This window comes from Ostrea edulis, chromosome 6 (assembly GCF_947568905.1).
Source record: "Ostrea edulis chromosome 6, xbOstEdul1.1, whole genome shotgun sequence".
NCBI lineage: Eukaryota > Metazoa > Mollusca > Bivalvia > Ostreida > Ostreidae > Ostrea > Ostrea edulis.
Window position 1 is genome coordinate 11,064,980 of NC_079169.1, and position 23,948 is coordinate 11,088,927.

Below are 23,948 nucleotides of genomic sequence, written 5' to 3' on the forward strand. Positions count from 1 at the left end.
ACTTTAAATCCCCCCCCCCCATTTGTGGCCCCATCCTACCCCCCCCCCCCCCCCCCGGGGGCCATGATTTGAACAAACTTGAATCTGCACTATGTCAGAAAGTTTTCTTGTAAATATCAGCTTTTCTGACTCAGTGGTTATTGAGAAGAAGATTTTCCCTATATATTTGTATGTAAAACTTTGATCCCCCTTGTGGCCCCATCCTACCCCTGGGGGCCATGATTTGAACAAACTTGAATCTGCACTATGTCAGAAAGTTTTCATGTAAAAATCAGCTTTTCTGGCTCAGTGGTTCTTGAGAAGAAGATTTTTAAAGATTTTTCCTGTATATTTGTATGCAAAACTTTGATCCCCCCTTGTGGCCCCATTCAACCCCCAGGGCCCATGATTTGAACAAACTTGAATCTGCATTATGTCAGGAAGCTTTCATGTAAATCTCAGCTTTTCTGGCTTAGTGGTTCTTGAGAAGAAGATTTTTAAAGTTTTTCCCTATATATTTGTGTGTAAAACTTTGATCCCCCCTTGGAGCCCCATCCTATCCCCGGGGGCCATGATTTGAACAAACTTGAATCTGCACTATGTCAGAAAATTTTCATGTAAAAATCAGCTTTTCTGGCTCAGTGGTTCTTGAGAATAAGATTTTTCCTATATATTTGTATGTAAAACTTTGATCCCCTATTGTGGCCCCATCCTACCCCCAGGAGCCATGATTTCACTCTCAGCTGCCTTTCATCCGATTTCTGTTGTAGTATAGATATCTAAAACACGACTTCACAGTACTGACCAATAGATAAAGAGAAAACAAAATTTATACAACTGAATATTATAGACATCTAAAACATGATTTCACAGTTCTGACCAATAGATAAGAAGACAAAATTTACAACTCAATAGAGTAAATAATCTAAAAATAGAACTTTTGACCAACTTTTCCATTGCGAGATTTGGTTAGCACCAACAAACCTACTCTTTCTATGTATTTGGTTTACTCAGCAGTTGAATACACAACAAATAGGTCTGGTATCCAGTGAACAGTTCAACTCCAATCAGAGCAGCTGTAAAAGTTATTTCACTGGCCTTATTTTGAACAAGGATAAATTTCGAATTGCCTGACTGTTGTACAAAGGAAAATGTTTGAAATTATTTATCAAAACATTTGATTGCCATGCAAAACAGTTGTATCTCAAACAAATATGAAAAGAATGTGCAATAACATGTTTTTATTGCTATCAAACCTAACATATCACACAAGTTTATAAAACAACAAAGTATATACAATTGAACACAGGGTGAAATTTATACAACTCAACAGTACATGTACATATAACAAAACCAATCATATACAACAAAACCAATCATATACAACAAAACCAATCATATACAACAAAACCAGTCATTCGGTTTTGGGTTTTTTTTTAGGTTTTTTTTTTTTTATTGATTGATTTATTTCATTGGCAACCAAATAGTTGAAATGTACATGGTATACTCAAAATACACTAATCAAAGTTAAAACAGACAAATATATGAAAACATGCATAAAACAAATTACGGAACAGAAAATACTAAAACGTGTTAAACTTTAAAACCCAACAGTATATACGAAAAAAGCTATCCCAGTGCGGAACAGAAAATACTAAAATGTGTTAAACTTAATCCAACAGTATATACGAAAAAAGTTATCCCGAAACGGAAAATACTGAAATGTGTTAAACTTAATCCAACAGTATATACGAAAAAAGTTATCCCGAAACGGAAAATACTGAAATGTGTTAAACTTAATCCAACAGTATATACGAAAAAAGTTATCCCGAAATGGAAAATACTGAAATGTGTTAAACTTAATCCAACAGTATATACGAAAAAGTTATCCCGGAACAAAACATACTAAAACATGTTAAACTTAATCCAACAGTATATACAAAAAAAGTTATCCCGGAACAGAAAATACTAAAACGTGTTAAACTTAATCCAACAGTATATACAAAAAAAGCTATCCTAGTAAAGAACAGAAAATACTAAAACATGTGTTAGACTAAGTCAACAGTATATGTATCAGTGTATTCTTGGATTCTGGAACGATTTTGATTCTTGGAATTTGAAAAATTGTCTGAAAAAATCAGTAGTCACACCTAACTAACAAAAATAACTTCAATTCACAGGTCAAATTAGGTTAGTCACAACTAAATAACAACAATATTTCATTAAAAACAAGAGGTACTGTGAGCAATGCTCACTAAGAATACCCCCCGTTTACCCCAATCTCCCAAAGGGTGTTGGTAATAGGTACCTCTTTTCTGAGTGTAAAAAACAAATGGCATGACAAACCAAACCATACTGCTACTTCGATGTCCAGTGCGCTTGACCTTTGACCCCAAAATCGATAGGGAACATCTTCATCCCATGGGTAGTCCATATGTATGATATGGTGACGGTAGGTGGAAAGGATAAGGCTTTAGAGCCCGGAAACCATATTGCTACTTCGATGTCCAGTGCGCTTGACCTTTGAACTTTTGACCCCAAAATCGATAGGGAACATCTTCATCCCATGGGTAGTCCATATATATGATATGGTGACGGTAGGTGGAAAGGATAATGCTTTAGAGCCCGGAAACCATTGCGTCTAGACGGACGGACGGACAGACGGACAACCCGATTCCAGTATACCCCCACCACAACTTGTTGCGGGGGGTATAAAAAAAATAAGACCTTTTTCCAAGTTTTGTAAATTCCAAGAATTAAAATAATTCCAGAATCCAATAATACACTGTTATACAAAAAAACCTATCCCTGTACTACTAATTTAAAACATGTGTTAAACTTAAGTCAACAGTATATACAACAAAACTTGTTATTCCTATACAGAGCAGAAAATACTAAAACATGTTAAACTTAACATAACCACCCACCCTGAGTAACGTACAGAAACAACAGGGAGCGTGTGCACCAAGTTTGATTATACTTAGTCTAGTCTTAGAAGTTATCCTTCATGTTTACCGCAATCTTAAAATCAAATGTTAGATCCACACATATGCGAGTCGATCTCATATAATTTTCATTAGATTGTGTTTACCCCTGAAAATATGACCTTGTGAAATTTTCATCTCACTACCAGGAATATGGAGTCCTAGGTTTGAATATCCTAACCTTATTAGTGCTATTTTTATCCTTCCCACAAGGTGCAAATGGACAAATAGGCAGACGCACAACAACAAACCCTAATACAACCTGTCTTATTCCGATTCCTTGTCTTATATTAGTGGTTTCTATCTTGTTTTGTGTCTGCTAAGTTTGACCTTGATAAACAATAATTCTCTCTAATCATTGGAAACATGTCCAACAAGTTCAATGACGCTGGCCTTATAAGTGCTGGTTTTTAACTGGCCCACACTGTGCTGACAAACACACTGCTCAACACCATAATATGACCCCTCTATGACACGGATGTAGAGAATTACATATAGTTTTATTGGGCAGTTTTCAGTCTGTTCCTTTTAGAATCTATGTAACATTGTATAAAAAAAATGTTTAATGAAATTACTTAACGTTCACATAAAATGGCAAAAACTGATGTTCGAAAAATCCAGCTCCACGCACTTTTGTGACCAGAAAATTGTAAACTGAGACTTTCTAAGAACATTATATACATACTAATTGGATATGAGGGCATGCTTGCTGTTTTCATTTCCTGTAAACTTTAGTTGTAAATCCCTCTACAACTTGTAGAGACTGTTTATAAAAAACATTTTCTAAAATACAGTGCAAATAAAATCAGTTATTATAAAACATGCACATACATGTAAAATATACATGTACCAGAAGACTATAAAAATCAACCAATAAAATCAAGTATTAAAAACCGGGTAAATATAACCCCAATAACAAAAGCCATTTATCAGTATAAATCTCTTAACTAGTAGCTCTAACAAAATGTTACATACTGTAAAACTGAAGAAAAAAACGATTTATTATTTAAAAACCATTAAAAAACAAACACCCCCTGCAAAAACACCCCCTCAAACGAAGATTTTACTTTGAAAAGTAAATATATGCATATCACAAAAGTCACCCATTGCATACCACATAAACACACCTAAACATCTGGGCTCACAAATAAAAATATCTGTTTAAAATGATGCATCCACAGAGAAATACTTCGGATCAAATTGATCGAATCCAACAAGAAGTTTTCCATCCTCTTTGACAATAACTGGGTAAACAATGGAACACACTCCAGGTAGCTTAGGTTGCTTTAACTGCCCAGTGTCAAGGTCAAATCTCCAGCTGTGCCAAGGACACCGGACACAGAGAGTATGTCCAGGGAGTTCCTCTATGTCTCCTAAATGGAGAGGGCCACCTGTCAATATACACAAGTAGAGTACAGATTCAGGATCAAAATATCACTAAAAATAACGTTCTACTTATTCATCATCAACACAGAGATGTCCTTGCAGGACAAATACTCAAAATTGTCTGATTGCCCTTTCTCGACCAAAACCTTTCTTTAGCCTCAGAGAAACAAATTTAATCTTTTCATCCCATCGATACCAGTTTTAATTTTACATATACAACTATTTGATCGTTAAAACACTTAACTATATAAATATATATATAATTATATATATATATATATATATATATATATATATATATATATATACACAGTGGAGCCTCGGTAATCCGGACGCCATTAATCCGGATGCTTCACCTTCCGGACGATTTTTCTAGGGAACGGAATTTTTATACATTATTTTGCATCATTAATCCGGAAATTCGCGTTCCGGATCCGGACGGTCACTTTTTACTACAAAACGTTATAATGCATTGAAAATTGTACCGTTAATCCGGACGGTAATTTTGTTTAGGGAAGGTCTGTGTCGGACAATTTTAGCAAGGTGTAAATTATAAAGAAAACAAGCCGAACTGTCTAATTGAAGCGATTACCTGTACCCTGTCAACACCTCCCTCCAATTAGGTGGTGTGTGATGATAAGTCCGTTAGATAGCACATACCGATCGAGACATTGTATTGCCAATTTTCGCACATAAGATCTTTATTGCATGTAGTGTTGAATTTTGTAAATAAATCTGTAGCATATTATTTTATAGTCTTGATCAATACCCTAATAGTATTAATAAATTAAACATCATGCCGTAATGATAAATTTTTTTAACTGCTACACGTATCAGTTGTACTGATTCGTAAATTGATATTGGCTTATTCAAATCTAAAGAGTGTAGATTATACTTCTAGATCTGGATTTTATTCTGTTGATTGGCGTGATATATACATGTATGTTCATGCACATGTATATATAGTATAATTTTTTAACGTTTAGAATGTCGCGCATGTAGAATGTACCTGTGTACGATTGATTCTTGTTACGATGTTGTAGAGTTTTATTGCTTTCGAAATTTTAAACTCTGCGTAGAAGTGAGAAAATTACCATTTTAAGAAAAATGACAATTAAATTCTGTATGTACCTGTAATGTTAATTTCACCCAAGTTTTGTTCCGTTATTATCACATCATGAAAATAATAGGTGCGCGTGACTAGATCAAAGCAGTAGTAGGTCTTGATATTACGAGCTTAAATTCTTTTGTTCTCCTGATATTGTCTTGGATAACTATAGAATAAGAAATATAAAGTCTGGCAGATTGAATTTTGGTTAAAGAATGTTGTCAACCGACATGATAATCACGAAATTCTTATATCAACTTTGGACGATGAAGATTGTTAAAACAGACCGCCGAACCCGTGAACCGTGACAGATGGAAATTACCGGCCTCTTTAAGAAGTAAAAGTGTGATGAAATGTTTGAAATGTAAATGATTATGTTAGTTACTAATGATTTAATTACTTATAGTTACATATAGTGCTTCATTATTTGTTTTAGTGCATACGTTACACAGTTTTGTATATTTTTTTGTAGTCCTAATATACATGTATAATGTAAGCACAGGCAAATACACTGAACACGTACATTAAATTTTAGTGCTTTGAAATACATGTAAATGTTAACATTATCATAATTTATTTTTACTAATGCAAATGGTTAAATCCAATGATAGAATGTGTTTAATTCACTATGCATCAATAAAGTAGGCACATATTGGCTACTTATGCAAAGCTAGAAAATATGCGATTCAATTATCCGGACGCTTCATTTATCCGGACGATTTTGCTGGGAACCAAAGTATCCGGATTAACGAGGCTCCACTGTATATATATATACAGTATAATTTGTCCAAACCGGCCTCTGAGTACTCCGGCGCTCTGTCAATTCCGGCCACAAAATATAGTCCCTAACATTTCTTTAACAAATCCTTTATTAATAATTCCCTGTACTCCAGATACTGCGTATTCTGTATATCGGCCGGCTTACACAGTCCCAACTGCTATTAATTAACTTTAATTATCCTGTGTAAACCGGCCCCTCGATGATACACCACCCTAATTGTTGCGGTCAATTGTATTCAGTGTACACAAGGTCCCAACTGCTCGTAATTAGCTCTAATTATCGCATTTAAACCAGCAACCCCACGATGACCAACCTGTCGGTATTCGGTCGATCACACGCGATGTACACAAAGGGTGTCGCAAGGGAAGCCACAGGTAAGTAAAAGAGTGCAATTGGCGATGAGTCGCGATCAGTTTAAAATAAAACCTGATTTTTAGGGGGTGCACTTTTCAATTATGACAGCACCACGTATGAGGTAATGGCGCCCTCAATGAAAGATGGGAAAGACAAATTTTAAACGAACACAACACAAACTTGACGAACGTACATAATGTAGCACTTGATAACGGCGATGATGTAGACGAAATCGACAATTTACCAACAGAAAATTGCGCGAATAATTCCCAGATTTTAAACTGTTTAATAAAAATTGAAACTTTTTCAAATGAGCACGACAATAAAACACTGACATTTATATTTTTACATTTTGAATTCTTTTGTGATAAATGTATATTAAAACGTTAGCAATCATTACACACGTATGCATAGATAGTGAATACAAGGGAAGCAACTCTCATTCTTGTCAACATTCTGCACTCCGGACTCTGTGCAAACCGGCCAATTTCTTTGGAACCACACATAGCCGGTTTAGACAGATTATATAGTGTGTATATATATATATATATAACTTTAATCCCCTATGGTGGTTCTTGAAAAGATTTTTAAAGATTTTCCTTATATATTTGCATGTAAAACTTTGCTTCCCTATTGTGGCCCCATCCCACCCCCGGGGAACCATGTCTTATACAAACTTGAATCTGCACTATGTCAGGAAGCTTTTATGCAAATGTAAACTTCTTTGACCCTATGGTTCTAGAGAAGAAGATTTTTAAAGATTTTTTTTCTATATATTAGTATGTGAAATTTTGATCCCCTATTGTGGCCCCACCCTACCCCTGGGGACCATGATTTTAACAAACATGATTCAGGAAGCTTTCATGTAAATTTAAGCTTTTCTGGACCAGTTTTTCTTGAGAAGAAGATTTTTAAAGAGTTTCCCTATATATCTGTATAAACTTTGATCCCCTATTGTGGCCCCATCCTACCCCCAGGGGTCATGATCTTAACAAACTTAAATATGCACTATGTCAGAAAGTTTTCATGTGAATTTCAGCTCCTCTGGCTCAGTGGTTCTTGAGAATAAATTTCTTACATATATACTGAGTTAATACACATTCATATCTTATAAGTAGCAATGGACAAATCTGACAATGGCAAAGTTAAAGTTTCATAACCCACATGAATAGATTTGTTACATTTTGGAAAGCAATGAAATTATATGTTTTATTTGATTATCATTGCTGTGTAAAATTCCCATGCTTAAAACTGTTGGCAGTGTTTCCTCATTCCTTTTAGCTTTAACATAGTCGATTGTTAATAATTTACACTGTCATATGAATTTGCTCTGTCACATCATCAAACATTTATTATGTTACAGTTGCTGTTTATTCATTAATCAATTACCTAAATGCGGACATTTCTCCTTGATAGCATACACCTTGTTGTGGTACCTGAAGACAGCTATGTCTTGTTCGTTACATGACACAAGGGTACCAGTCTTGCTGTTCTGCCTCCTCAAACCTGACCTTCCGAAAGGAACTGCTGTCTGTAGATACTGGTATTTTTCCTCTGGTTTGGACCAATCATAAAGATCTGAAATATATCATTATGATACATATTAAATATGTACACGTGGTTGCTAGTCATGTCACACCATCGGCATTTCGCCCCATGCACGAGCGCCTCCAAAGTATTTTATGGTCGCCCCAAAACAGATCCACAACACCCCATAGTCGAATATCGAACGCTCCAAACTACAATTACGAATGCCCCAAAATCTTATTATGAACGCCCCAAAAGTCTTCTATGGGCGCCCCACTAATATTATCTTCTTATAGGTTTTATAATATTCTTTTATAAGAGAATCGTTACTAATTTGAATCTGAATTTCATAATTTATCAAAATATAATTATACATAAATTTGATAAGAAAAACAATAATTTCCGATTGTCTTTAGACTGGAGGTAGTTACGAAATCATGAATGTGTTGATTATTTGGGGGGGGGGGGGTCTATGTCAATGTTAAATTGTAGTCAATACATTCCATGTATTTGGTGATATATTTTTTTCTAAAACATATTATTGATACGATAAATTTTATGTAAAAGAGAAGATGGTATTTCAATCTTAGATAGATGTGAGATACACAATTAAAATTGCAAATCCATTGTTTGAATTATTTACACAATTTGCCGGCTGTTTTCTTACCATTACGTGTTGTGATATTTTAAAACCAAGCCTCTCTAATTATGTAACCTGTTAATTAAATTTGTTCACTTCAAGGGAGGAGCACCGAACGTGCGGCTGATAAAAAGAAATGCTGTGTTTTTATAGCAATACTAAACTCTCATAATTATCGTAGTTGAGTTGCAGAATGAAAATTTATACGGTTTCATTTCCATTCGGTTTTTCGAGACATGGAGAAGTGCTTATGGTGCAAGAAGGTGGTAAGTGACTTTTTACCTCTTTAAAATCGTAATTAAGACCGAATATACATTAATTGAATTTAAAAAGAATTAAAATGTATATATATATATATATATATATATAATAACACATGGGTATTTACGAAATCATCTTGAAATTTTACCTAACAATATGATATTGATAACCAGTATTAATGAACTTATTATCGTAACACATTACATATTATGTATTATTCGTTTTTGAATGAATGATTGAAGTGCTGGAATGAAATTGATTGAATAAACCATTTGAATCACGCTTTCGTTGTATACAATGGCTAATGTATGAGAAGAAAGTCTCAGTTTTGTTATCTATTTTTGATACTTGTAGGATTGGCCTTTCTTACGTAATATTGTTTATGAAAGTCATCGATTAAATAACTGCTCATGAGATTTTTTTTGAGCAATCTCAATCAGTAGCTAAGTATTCTTGAATGGTATGGTCGTTATTCTATACATAATACTTAATGATACCTTACTACGTGTAAAATACTGGCATTTCCAGATTTCGTAAATCTCTATTCTGATCAGCATTATATATTACATATAGGTGTATGGTAAACATAAATTCAGCACATTTGCCTTACATGTACATTGGGGCGCGTATCCAACGGGTACGAGAATAAGAGCAATATTTTAGCTATAATACTGTATAATAAAAATTTCTAAATAATGAAAACCAACATAATATATTCCAGATATATATGTATAAGGTTAAACCAAAGTAAGAACACCTACGAACAGCAGTTAAATTAAGAAATTTTACCAGCGAACTCTACAGTAATCTCTAGAAGATAGCGTACTCTGTTTAGCAGGACTGGTACCCAACTGTCTGCACATGCTTTATAATGTCTTAAAAGGACTGGTTCACGTTTTTCAAAAGAAATATTCTTCATTTTTTATGTTACAAATTAAGAATATAACTCATATAATGTAGGCAACTAAAATTTGGACCTTCTAATTGCAAGGATAAGAACAATATTTTAGCTCACGTTTTTCAAAAGAAATATTCTTCATTGCAGTGTGAACAACAATTCCTGGAATGTCCCTTTTCGGGTGTAATTTCCACTGGTCGTAGGCAGTCTGGAGAAAGGTCCAGGAAGTTGGTCTACAGACCCTGTACACCGAGGATCGCCATGTGTACACCAAAGTGTGGAACATTCTCGTCACACCGTCTGTTCCGGTTTTGATGAGATTCTAAGATCATCCACAGGTGCTTGGGTTCAGCCCCCCCCCTCCCCCTCCGAATAAGCTACATGAGTTGATTTAATTATTTTTTTCTTGCATACCCATAAAGTCCAAAATAAGTCCTTTAAAAAAAAAAACCTCACTGGTTATTATAACAGAACTTATAACCAGTGGCCTAGGGCATTTTTTTTTTAAAAAGGGGTTATTTTGAATTATTTTGGACTTTATGGGTATGCAAGAAGTTGTTGACATGCATTAGAAATATTTTCAACAAAAAATCAACTCATGTAGCTCAGTGCTCCCACTGGACCAAATTTCCCTTTCGCCACTTTTTCGGGATGCGTCGCAGCGCAAATAATCTCATGCTTTACAATTATTTCCATCATATTATTTTATTCATTACACTGATTTTAGCATTTTGAATCAGTTACATTACTTAATCATATCCAGCTACCATTCCTAAACACTTCTTTCTGAATTATTAAGAAGTTGGTTTGTTTTTTGATAAATTCTATTATGGAAATCAAAAATCAGATAATAAATCATATAAATATAAACTTCATGATGCTACACCCCTCTGTGAAAACATTGTGTACATTGCCCGAAATGCAGATGTCACAAAATATCAAGCCCAATTTAGAGTTGTATTGCAACCATTCCCTATTAAATTTCCGTTTTGGTATGGAAGATTTTGCAATTTGGACAGAATAAGATGTTTGAGCAGGTGGGGTTGACTGTAAAGCAAAAAACATAGATATCTTGTGAATTCTAGACTGACTAGGGTCAGAAGCTACGAGTTTAGTGTCAAAATAGAATGGGGTGCATAGTCTTATGAGATTAGCTTTTTTATACTGTTGCGCACCGAACTTCAAAGAAAATTATTTATTAAAATTGCTATGTCCATATCAATGGTGACCGACCGCGATGTTTATGAAATATTCGAACTAAAATTAAACCCATCAAAATCAAAATCTTGTAATCAACGAGCTTGGCCGCAAAAACAAGCAATTGATGTATAAGTACATTATACACAATAATACGGCCAATTTAATTACCAGTCGGTTCTGTGGTTAAGAATGGACATTAATGTGAAGATGATAAGACGATAATGAATAAGACTTTAAATGTTAAACAATTGACCACAGCAGGGTACACAGCTGTCCGATGTACTTTATTACATAATCGCCGACTTTTCTTGCAGCCATACCTTACCTAAGGCTATTATCTGGCCTTCGTGACCAGCTCTGTGTGCAATTGAGCGACGCGAGATTTCCGGTCGCACGTGTTGACTGAATAAGCAGATTTTGACTGCATAAACAAACAGGCGATAATGTGTCACTGACAAAGGAAAACACAAGACAGATTTTAAAATATAATTTACTGCAAAAAGGGATTTTCGCCACTTTATTTTTTTTTCGCCATTTTTGAAAAAAAATCGCCATTGGCGAAAATGGCGAAGCCCAGCTCGAGCACTGATGTAGCTTATTTGGTGGGGGGGTGGGGGAATGAACCCAAACACCTGCGAGATCATCAAAGATGTGCATGTGGTAGATCTTATGTATAAATAGGTTGGTGCCTTCCTGGCAAGCAATTAATTACACTAATGCGAAAGACTTTGGCACTTTTCTGTATATTTATTTGTTTGATTATAATAATTATCATATAATTATTTTTAACTAAATTAATAATTCAATATATAACTTTTATTAACGATGGCCACGATTATTTTTGAAGGCAAAAAGAAAGAAAAAAAATTCAGTACATCGGTACATTATTTGGGGTGTTCATAAAGGACTATTTTCAATTACGCTTTTTTTCCACTGATGACGATTATTTACACAGGCAAAATGAAGAAATAATCCAGCACATTATTGTGGGTGATCATAATTAATGACTTTAAATTATTTCAACTTCTTTTTTTCAATGGTGTCGATTATTTATTATGTCAAAATGATAAACTGATCTAGTACATTATATGGGACGTTTGTAAAAGACTTTTGGGGCGTTCATAATAAGACTTTGGAGCGTTCGTAATTGTAGTTTGAGGCGTTCGATATTCGACTATGGGGTGTGGGGGATCTGTTTGTGGCGACCATAAAATACTTTGGGGCGCTTGTGCATGAGGCGAAATGCCGATGGGGCGAAATGACTGTAACCCGTACACGTACTTCAATGTTGCATCAGATAGGCTTACTGGGAGCTGACAAAATTACCGGTTCCTGTAAATGAACAGAGTTTATCACTTTTATATTCACTATTGTATATAATACCGAGCGAGGCTCTAAAGGTAACATGTATACGTAAAATAAAAAATGAGAAAATTTGCAAATGAATACAGATAATCTCTATATACGTGAAAGTTTTGTGATCCATATGGGCGCCGCCATTATGCTTTGTTCATTAGTGCTTCTACAGTTATTCGTGTTTTAATTTTGAATGCCAAATATACAAGACTAAAGTGCAATTTGTAATTCAAAAACCCAGTTTGTTAAAAATGAATGGTATGATTATCATTGTTATAGTCTTTAGCCAATCATTATATAGAAAAACAGTAATACGACTAAATAGATGAATGAGTTCATGAGTTTCTTTCAATAAAAATATACGATATATTTACGCTTACCTTTTACCACTTTGAATTTATTGGTTAATTTTGTTTTAACTGTCTTTTAAATTGTAAACGGGGTGTATTGTTGTTTACAATTGTTTGATTTGAAAGAGAAAAATTTCGGGGCTAAATGTGACATCACAATTCACGTCGGCTGGCGTTATATTCCACGCTTTAAATGAATAGGCGGATCCTGTAGAACTGTTATCCTCGTATATCCCCCTTTAATATTTAGATGTTATTGGGCATTTAGTGCAAGGAAAATTTCATAAATAATATATATTTTGAAATGAATTATTGTTTATAATTGTTTGGTTTGAAAGACGAAGAAAAAAGTAGAAGCTATATCTGATGTCACTATGCACGGTTTACGTCTTCTCCGCATTAAAGGAATAGGTGGATCCTGTAATTATCCTCCTTTGATGCTGGGCGTTTAGCGCAATGGGAATTTCATAAATAATATTTTTAAATGAAATGTAATTTACAGTACTGAACAGAATTATGACTATCACTTGGGACACGCCAATGACCATATCATGCTTCGCTCGGTCCAACGGTCACACCGTATTTTTATTACCTGTCAAGTTTCATGATTGTGAGAATCACATGTGGATGTCTCCGAGACGCTTTGAACTGTTGAAACTCAAATCCCGTATGTTTTGGTTAATTCACACATTCAAATATTAATGAGATCTACTTAAACAACAAATACTCAAATCACGAAAAATCAGACAAGACAAAATTACCTTGAAAGCTGACGTCCAGAGGAAGATAGATTTTCTGATCATCTTGCATTTTTCCCTTCCATACTGTTTACATTTCTTTTTTCAAAATATTGATCCCGACTTCTTTTAGATTTTATATGTTAACTTATGATAGACAATGAGAATGGTTGTATACATATTTGAGGCATCTATATATTGGTCCTAAATTATATCTTAATATGCATATAAACTCAAAACAAATTCATTTTAAAAAAATGTTTTTAGAGATCGGGATCGATTTAAGATTTGGTTTTTACTTTCATAAAAATTCCGGAATAGGGATTGAGAGTACTTACCAAGAAAACAGCTGGTAAAGAGTTTATTACAGAATAATTTAGATAGTGTTAAAAATATACATACATCCTTGAATGTGTTACATACAAGGAAAGCTTATTGGTGGCAAGAGGTGTGCTTTTTAAAATAAGTATTTTTCAAGGGGGAGGGGGTGTAATTCGAATTTCCTCGTAGATAATTGCAATGAAGCCAAAGTGCCTCCCCACTTTAGCTGTAACTTGTGGCCCCTTTTTACCAAAGAAAAAAATTGATTTAATTATTATGCTTTTTGGTAAATATTAAACACTGATGTATCTCCAGTAAGTGCACAGTCCTTTCCCCGGGATATTAAGAGGTAAGGGTATAAAACTAAGTTTTAAATGGCCACCCTTAGCCTGAAAATAACAGAATTACTACCCAAGGTAAATACAGGTAGAAAGAAAACGTATAGTTTTTGCAGATTTTATTGTATTTATATTTATGAATTTCATCACCAGTATTGTCCAGTCTTGACTTTTGGATATAAAATTTTCTTTATTACAAAAAGGACTTGTAATAGAAAGAGAAATCTGTACAACCTTGCCCTTTAAAAACCAGTCAATCGATGAATGTCAATAGAGATTTAAGAAAACAGACAAACCTGATTTCAAAAGACAAAAGGCTCCAGACTTAATGTTAACAAACTTTTCAGTAAAATAAAATGCTAAACCTCTAAGTTTAAAGGTATTAATGAACATCTTGGGGCATTGTAAATTTTATAATTCGAACTTTTATGTTTTACTAAATCACCGGGAGCCACATTTCACAGCTAACATGGGAAGGTCCTTTATTTCCACTTCATATTGTAGCTGTCAGTCGGATTTGATCGCCGGTGGCCAGATAGCTCAGTTGATAGAGCACCTGACTAGAGATTCAGGGGGCCCGGATTCAAATCCTGGTCTGGTCTGTTGCATTTTCTCCCATCCTGGTACATTTGGTGCTGTTGACCACCCCTGGACTTGCAGGTGAAAGTCCTGCCAGGGGCTATAGAATCTGGGTTGTGTGTCTTCAAAGGTGAAGACAATTTGATTAAGGAGGGAGAAATGTAGCAGTCAGCCGTGTTCAATCACCGGTGGCCAGATAGCTCAGTTAGTAGAGCACCTGACTAGAGATTCAGGGGGCCCGGGTTCGAATCTCGCATTATCTTGGTCTGGTCCGTTGCATTTTCTCCCTTCCTGTTACAATATATATAATGGGTATGCCAAATGCTTTGGGGGAGGGGGGTGTATCAAATATAGTAAGTATTTTCAGAGGTCTTGGGTAGAAGTTATACCCTTAACAAAGCACATAGGGGTGGTATGGTATAGACCTCTACTTCTATTATTACAGACAGTTTCATTTCATTGAAGGAATTCAAAGTATATGAATTATAATTTTGCTGTGCCCACATAATCTTGCACACACTAACATGCAATGCCGATAAAAGAAAAAGTTTCACTTGATGAACATAAATTACTGAAAAATTATTTTAAAGTTATGCATGTATATTGCTGTTGAGAACAGTATTCTCTACCCAGATTTATCATTCTGTACACTCACATATATCTCTTTCAACTTATTGAGGGGTTTATCAAGATTCCTGTTAAACAGTAAAAATACTCAAATAAAATATGTTTTCAACTTCAGTCGCAAAACTATATGTAAATAAAGTAATGTTTAGCAGATGTCATGTCTTTCTGTAACACAAGAAACATTGAACTGCGTTGAAATGCGGATATTTTTGCTTACACTCTCTAGGTAGATATGCATTGTAATGGGAAATAAAAACTGTAATAAGTTGCTTGCCCTACATTTTCATGATATTTCATAAACTAGTTCTTTGTTTTATATTTGCTAATTGTAAAAACTGGAATATCACTGCTAATTTTGAGACATTGACAGAGGTATTGCGAGTGTAAGGAACGATAACTCTGGGTAGAGATTGCATTAACTGTGTTTAGATTTCTAGTTATTTCCTTGTTAGGCAATGACGATGACAGATTTGGATCCGATGTTTGTCAAAGCTCTGCGGCTGCTTCACTCTAAGAGCAAGGACTCAGCTGATCAATTGAAACAATTACTGGACGATGTCCTTCATGCCAAGAAAGGTCAAAAGGTGATAAAGCTAAACAGAATCAATCCTCAGTATGAATCAATATATAATACATTTACGTATAGTACAGTAAAACTCAAATATAGCAAACACAGACATAGCAAATTTATGGCTATAGCAAAGTTAAACCGATTTCCCTGGCAAATTCTTTACATGCTCAATATAAAAATCATTGGTCTATTACAAACATGGATATAGCGAATTTACTCATATAACGAAATAAATTCCTGTTCCTCTTGAACGTAAGATCTGCTTTTGTAACAAAGTTGTTTGGGTTTTTTTAAAACTCTTTGTGACTTTTTAAATCTTTTAAATTGGAATAATATAGGATTTGGTTAATAACATGCATATTGTTGTTACTGGAAACAGAACTTCTTTTTTTTTCAACTTAAAATGTGACTCTGTAATATTGCAAAATTAGGGAAGTGCAAGCTCTGACTCCAAGTCATCTTCATCATCATCTAAGTCATCACACAAAGAAAAAGAAGAAAGCAAGTCCAAAAAACGAGAGGCAGAAAAACGGAACATTGAAAAGGTGATTTATGTAGTCATTCTCACGACTGATTTATTTGGGTCACCTTAGTCAGGTGACCAAATGGTATCTTTGTCATCACTGGTCATGCATTGTAAACATTCTTATCACCAAAATTGCTGTGTGGATTCATTTGCAATTGGGAAACAATACTAAATGAATTTATTTTAAAGTCAATGACCTCTTAGGGTCCCAGGGGTGAGGTTTCAAATCTGGACAAATACTATAATTTAAAAAAAATCTTCTCAACTTTCGAACATCTGGCATAAAAACTGGGTACATAGATGTAATGAGCATGAAGGCCTTTACCATCATCGTGAAATTCATGACCCATAGGTCAGGGATGCGGTCCCGAGGCTGGTGTTACATGGATCATCTAATGCTTGGTTGGCTGTATATTCTGCTTGAGAATTTTTCACTCATGTGGAGACATCACAATTGCTGGGGAGGGATCTTTATCGTGCCAAACCTGCTGTGACCTCAATTTGTATGGTTTCATCTGAGACTGAACAACCGCCCCATATACTCGCCTCTTACGACAAGCAAGGAGTACTGAGGACCTCTTCTAACCCGCATCCCCACGGGAAATGCAAAATTGACTTCAAACTTTTTCTCTCCTCTCATGGATGACAAGAATCCAAACTGGGTCCATAGTGTTGGAATGATAACTTTGTCTATTTATCTATTCTTCTTTGTGTGTGTGGGGGGGGGGGGGCATAATTGTGTAACTGAAAGACAGTAAAAGGTTATAAGTATTGATCATGAAGATTGCTTAATGCTAGATGTTGTGTCACAACACTGACCCAAGGACGTTTGATAAAGGTTAAGGTCACTCAATGAAAAATGTTTGTAATTGAGAAATACATGTATCAGAAGTTCATGCTTATTGTAAATTTAACCAGTAAACTTGTTTAATTAAAAGATTTAATAAAATGATGTTGGACATTGAAAAATACAGTCAAACCTTGCTATCTTGAACTCAGTGTGGCTGAGAAAAAACTTTTAGCTATTTGGGGCTTGGGGATATTTAGTTAAAACACATCAAGAAAATCTGTAGTGGGAACTTCCAACTCACTTTGACATATCATTAGTATTCAATATATCGATTTTCGTAATACCAAATTTCAACTGTAGATATTATAGACATAGAATTTGTGAAATACAGGTGACTCTCGATAGCTCAAACTTCGATCTCTCGAAGTTCTCAGTCTCTCAAAGTGAAATCATGGTCCTGATTTTTATGCCCCCCGAGATCGAAGATCAAGGGGGGGGGAGGCATATTGCTTTTGTCCTGTCTGTCACTCTGTCATTCCATCATTCTGTCTGCAACTTTAACCTTGCTAACAACTTTTGAACAGTAAGTGCTAGAGTTTTTATATTTCACATGAATAGACCTTTCTGTGTATACCAACATTTTTTACTCTGTGACGTTGACCTTGGAGCTTGACCTACTTCTTGAAAACTTTAACCTTGCCAATAACTTTTGAACAGTGAATGTTAGAGCTTTGATATTTCACATGAGTATTCCTTGTGACAAGACTTTTCCGTGGGTTCTAAACCTTTTGATCTTGGCATTTGACCTACTTTTAGAAAATTTGACATTGGTCACAACTTCTAAATGGTAAATATTAAAGCTTTCATATTGCACATGAGCATTTCATGTTACAAGATCTTTCTACTGGTACCAAGTGGTCCTTGTGACCTTGGCCATTTTTGGAATTGGCCATTATGAGGGGCATTTGTGTTTCACAAACATATCTTGTTTTCTCTATGTAACAAAGCAAATTTACTATCGATCTCTCGAATGTTTGATCTCTCGAAGTGAAGTTGGGTCCCGTAAAACATATTTCATTGTTTTTCAATCTCGATCTCTCGAAGTGGTGGTAGCGTATACCCACCATTAACCAAGTGTGTAATAATTTCCGCTTGGATGTTACCTGGATTTCGTTGAATGCCGAAGGATATTGTGATAGTGGTAATTAGGTTTTTACATAGGTGAAACATCGCCTGTGCTTCTTTAAGGAGGTGACACACTTGAGTATATAATTGACCAATTGGTCCGTTTACACCTTTCACTGGGGTCTTGTGATGATTAAAATTATATATACTCTGACTATGAATAAAATCTATAATTTGTTTTGACTTGATAACTAGAGAGTAAGCTTTAGACATTAATTTAGAGATCTGCAGATTGTTAAATTTCTCAAGTTTGTTCTTTGTGTAAAGTTACTCTAAAAGATCGTTTTACTCATTCGTTAGAATTTTTGCTATGTGGAAAGTGACATAACATTGTGCTCTGTTTAGTTAGCGATAATAAATCTTTATCGGAACTTAGTTTTGTACGCATGATTAAAGAACAAATAAATACACTAACTTTGAAATCTTTTTATTAATGCAAAATAAAGTTCTTTATTTTGATATCAAATTAACTACCTGACAAATATGAAGGAAAACATGTCAAAATGATTATGATCTTGTTGGTGAACATTTCCAGGTACTATAAAATCTTAACCATATGGTCAGACCTACAATTTCCGAATTTCGATCCCTCGAACTCTTGAATTCTCAAGTTTTATCAATGTCCCTTGAACTTTGAGTTATTGAGAGTCACCTGTATATACACTGTATGTTAAGTCATATATATTGTGTCTATCTTTCATATTTAATCACTTCATTAAAAAATTCTGCCGTGGAAAGAAAACCAGAAGTTTTTGCTTCTTTTCATAGGTGAAGCAAGAGAACTTAGAAGTTACTGATGAAATTCCACCCAAAAAATCACGAAAAGAATCTCCCAAACGTCCAATTACTCCCTCAAGTGATGAAGAGATGAAAGTCAAAGATATCAAACAAGAACCTGCGGAGAAACCACAGAGTAAAGACAAAGAAGAGAAAGAGAAGTCCCGGAAAGAGGAGGAAAAGAAAGTGAAACAAGAAAAGGATGAGAAAGTGAAAGTAAAAGAAGAAACCAAAGGTTCTGGGGACAGTGATGATGATTTCAATGACTTTGCCATTGGACTCGATATCGCTTGTGTTGTTTGCAAGTTAGTGATGATGAATATTAAAGATCATTTTTCATAACAGTAAGTTAATATTAGAACTACACAGCAGTTAATGTTTATTATGGATTTTTTCTTTACTTTTGTTAGATCTTTTGATGTCAAGACTGGAAATCAGCTGGTTGAGTGCCAGGAGTGTCACCACTTGTATCATCAGGTTCGAGACTTGCTTTATATAATGTATAAGTTCAGACTGGGATGTGAAATTGTGGAAATTATTAACAAATAAAGTATAAAGGCTGTTGTTAATCTACAAAATCAAACATTTGCGGACTGATTTGTAGGAATGTCACAAACCTCCAGTTACTGAACAAGATGTCCACGATCCCAGATTCGTCTGGTACTGCTACAAATGTACCAAGAGTCTCAAGAAAATGGTGCGTGCCACAAAATTTTGTACATTTTATTTACTTTTTTTTTTTTTTTGTCATTCCTAAATAAAGATGTTGCTTTTACAAATTGTCACAAGTAAGTATAAAATGAAAGCATAATAATATCGGTGTTGTTTACAAGGTGAATAAACCGAGTAAAAACAAAGCAGAGGATTCCAAAGAAAAAGCCCGTTCCTCCAGCTCTAGCAAGTCCAGTAAGAGTGATCCAGCTGGACTCTTCAACTTCAGGAAGGTAAAAATGGATGTTATTTCATATTTTGTTGGGTTTTAGCATGGTCTGATTGATAAAGGATATATTTTTTACTCATGAATCGGATATTTTTGCTACCAAATTGATTAGTGGAGCAAAGATTTTATTTTCGATCAGATGGCTACTGCTGAAGGTAATTTACGGTAATTTTAAAATATCTAGTCCTTTGTTTACTTTTCTGTCACCAGTTTAACACTTTAGGCAATAAGGAACCCCATCATCTGTCTATGCAACTTTGGTATTGAGAGACTCTGAAGATCCATGTTGTTGAATAATATTGTAACTTGCAATTTGTAACTTAAATGAATTAAAAGATTCGGACCATCATTATTCTTAGGAAATTATAGGATTTGTGAAATACTGGAATGAAAACTTTTTTATCTTCAAATATTCATTGCGGGGCCCTTTCTGACTTGTCAGTTTTCTCGCTCTAAGGAATTTTCTAGGGTTTGTGAAATATTGCACATCTATTGCCTTGTGTATTCCAAACAAGTAATATCTTTTCAGGTTTCCACTTCAAATAACAGTTCTAGTAGTTCAGGAGGTAAACCTTTGAGTGGACTAGCTAGTCTAGCAGCTAAACCCACTGGTGGAATGGGAGGCGTTTCTGCTAAACCTATGAGTGGACTAGCGAGTCTAGCAGCCAATCTGTCAGGAAAGTCAGAGCAAACAAAGCTGGCTAAAGCAGAGCCAGGCAAATCTCCAAAATCCGACCAATCAAAATCTTCTTCTGGAAAATCTGACCAATCACGCTCAGGCAAATCAGAATTACAGAGATCAAATTCCATTTCATCCAAAACAGACATTGGAAAACAGAGATCTGATCAGTCCTCTGAAAAGTCAAGTGGAATGTTAAAATCCAGCTCTTCGTCGAAACTTAGTTCTAAATCAGAAGACTCTAAATCAAAGTCGTCATCAGAGAAGTCAAAATCGGAGTCAGGGAAATCCAAATCTATGGTAGACCCCGCTAAGATTGAGGCACTCAAGGCCAAGACTGCAGCAGGTGATTCATCCAAATCAAAATTACCCCCTAGCTCACAATTTGAAGTTCCCAAGTCAAAGGCACCAGTGTCTAGTAAACAAACCGCAGGAGGGAGCACGTCCGTGGTTAATGCAGAAAAAAGGCTTCAGATGATGAAGAAGAAAGCGGCTGTCAAAATCCAAGAAAAGAGAGCCTCACTTAAGTAATGTTAATTGACAGAAGAAGAGGGGGCTCATCGATTTGTGTTTAATATATTTGTCCAATTTTTAGGGTGATATTTTGTACAAACATTTTAACATCAGCATGTGACTGGGAAGATCTGGATGAGGTTGATTTTTCATGCTGTAAGAAGGAATCAAACTGTAAATATCATTATAGCTGTCAAGGTCATAATAATGTGATGTTAAAAATAAATTATCTCCACTGTCTGTTTGTCCTTTCGTAGCCAAAATGATAGGAATGGGTGTCTTTACAGTAATAAATGTTAAGGTATAATGTCCCTCTAATAAGAGATAGCCATGATTAATTGTTAGGAGTTGGACTGGTTTTTATACACCGAGTTTGTGACATTTCGACCATATTTTCACCAAGACGTTGATATAAAGCTAGAAGGTTTTGTGATTTGGTTTAAAGGCTGTGTGATCCAGTGTTTACCTCAGGTAAGCTTTTCTGATCACCCGTTGTCCATTTGTCTGTCTTTAAACTTTTCACATTTTCGACTTCTTCTCTAGAAGCACTGGGCCAATTTCAACCAAACTTGGCAAAAAGCATAGCTTTTCAAATCCTTTTCCAAGGGTGATAATAGTGAAAATACAATGACAATTTGAAAAAAAAAACTTCTCCAGAATCAGCTGGCCAATTTCACTGAAACTTTGCACAAACCATCTCTAGGTGAAGGGAATTCAAGTTTTTTCAAATGACAGGCTGTGCTCCTTTTAAAGGGAGATAATCACGAAAATGCAAAAATAGAGTATACATGTATATGTTTTACTAACCTTTCTTGTTGAGTGTTAACTAGACATTAACTGTCAGTTGAAATTAACTAACCTTCGTGCAATGGGTCCTGATAGTATAATGTCCTGATTGCATGTATTTCTAAACTATGAAATTATGAAGTGCATTAACCAAACTTTTTATGCCCCCCTTTAAAGAAGAGGGAATATTGCTTTGCACCTGTATGTCAGTTGGTCGGTAGACCACATGTCCACTCAATATCTTGAGAACCATTCACATGATCGTAATGATATTTCATATGTGGGTTGATTATGAGTAGAAAGGGACCCCTATTAATTTTCAGGTCAAAAGGTTGAAGATCAAGGGTCAATTCACTCTGGATGTAGGAAAATACTGTCCACTCAACATCTTGAAAACCCTTTCCTTGACAGACATTAAACTTGGTACATTGTGAGGAGTACATGGCCCCTATTGATTTTGAGGTTACATGATCAAGGGTGAAGCTGGACATAGAAATATCAATATCTTGAGAACCCTATGCTTGACAGACTTGGTACACTGGTATATCATGAGTAGATGACCTCTACAAGATTTGGGTTCACATGGTCAAGGGTCAAACTGGACATAGTAATATATTGTCTCCAATATTAAACCAAACTTGGTATACTGGTACATCCTGAGAAGTAGATGACCCTTATTGATTTTTAGATCACATGGTGAGTCTACTCTGGACATAGGAAGACATTGTCTGCTCAATATCTCAGAATTGGTTTGGCACCTCACCTTCACCTATCCTCCTCTTGCCTGGTGGCACATAGGGCCTCTACAGAGCATCTCCATTCACTCCTGTTGTCTACTGCTGTTTGTGCTTTGTTCCACGACTTCCATCCAGCATATGTCCTCTCTTTTTCTACTGTCCTGTGCCATGTTGTTGTTAGTCGTCCATGCTTTCGTTTCCATTCTAGCGCCCATGTTAGTGTGATGTTACAGACACTGGTAAGATGTTGTTTCGGTGTGTCCAATGAATTTCCTTCTTCTAGTTGCTACTTCCTCACTAATTAATTGGTCTCATTTTTATTCTCTGTAATAGGTCTTCATTTCTCACCCGATCTTCCCATTTTATCTATATCATCTTTCTTTTAAAGCATTTGTTCTGGAATGTGTCTATCATCTTGTTGTCTCCCTTGTTCATTTTCCGTGTTTTACATTCGTATAAAGGTACTGAAAGTACAAATGTTTAGTATGATTTGAATTTGGTTTTCCTTTTAATGTTATTGCTGGTCCAGATTTTCTTTAGCGTGGTAAAGGTGTTCCTTGCTTTAGAACATCTGTTTTTTATATCTCCCACTCCCCCTCCTTCTGGTGTTACTGTAGCTCCTATGTATGTAATGAGTCTACTTCTTCTATTTCTTCTCCTTTGGTGCATATTTTCTCCTTGTTTTTACCATTTACTCTCATCACTTTTGTTTTCCCGATATCAACGATGAGCCCCATTCTCTCTGCTTCTTCTACCATATCTGTTGCTTTCCTTTGTATATGTTAATTTATTGTCCATTATAAAGAAACCCCTATAACATCAACTTGTTTGTCAGTAGCTTACCTCGATTTAAAAACTAACTAAACGCAGAACAAGCTCTTGCATATCGAATCAGTTGAGAGATATAAACACCATATGCAGGTGATTATGGAATATTACTACATAAATGTGGGAAGTTGATGATGGAGAAGCTGAAATCATCCCGTTTGTCATAAAGTTGAGTTGTCAGTTTGCCCTT

The 23,948-nt window shown here is 35.2% G+C and overlaps 2 protein-coding genes across 4 annotated transcripts; one reads left to right on the forward strand and one right to left on the reverse strand.

The window, feature by feature from the left end:
- Nucleotides 1-1,205: 1,205 nt before the first annotated feature.
- On the reverse strand, nt 1,206-13,673 carry LOC125646918 (Rieske domain-containing protein-like). Of its 3 annotated transcripts, XM_048873577.2 has the most exons (5): nt 13,586-13,639; nt 12,400-12,450; nt 10,036-10,965; nt 7,982-8,170; nt 1,206-4,354 (listed from the first exon to the last, which is right to left on the reverse strand). In XM_048873577.2, the coding sequence occupies exons 3-5, from the start codon at nt 10,202-10,204 to the stop codon at nt 4,125-4,127; spliced, it is 588 nt and encodes a 195-aa protein (XP_048729534.1). In that variant the 5' UTR covers nt 10,205-10,965; nt 12,400-12,450; nt 13,586-13,639; the 3' UTR covers nt 1,206-4,124. The 3 variants fall into 3 exon arrangements, with proteins under 3 accessions (XP_048729534.1, XP_048729535.1, XP_048729536.1); XM_048873578.2 differs by lacking the exon at nt 12,400-12,450 and having other exon boundaries at nt 13,586-13,657; XM_048873579.2 differs by lacking the exons at nt 10,036-10,965; nt 12,400-12,450 and having other exon boundaries at nt 13,586-13,673.
- Nucleotides 13,674-13,839: 166 nt separating this feature from the next.
- On the forward strand, nt 13,840-21,647 carry LOC125647954 (integrator complex subunit 12-like). The gene is made up of 8 exons (XM_048874828.2): nt 13,840-13,913; nt 15,879-16,010; nt 16,429-16,542; nt 19,267-19,580; nt 19,686-19,752; nt 19,880-19,972; nt 20,109-20,219; nt 20,745-21,647. Exons 2-8 carry the CDS (start codon nt 15,882-15,884, stop codon nt 21,423-21,425), a joined length of 1,509 nt encoding a protein of 502 aa, XP_048730785.2. The 5' UTR covers nt 13,840-13,913; nt 15,879-15,881; the 3' UTR covers nt 21,426-21,647.
- The last annotated feature ends 2,301 nt before the right edge of the window (nt 21,648-23,948 follow it).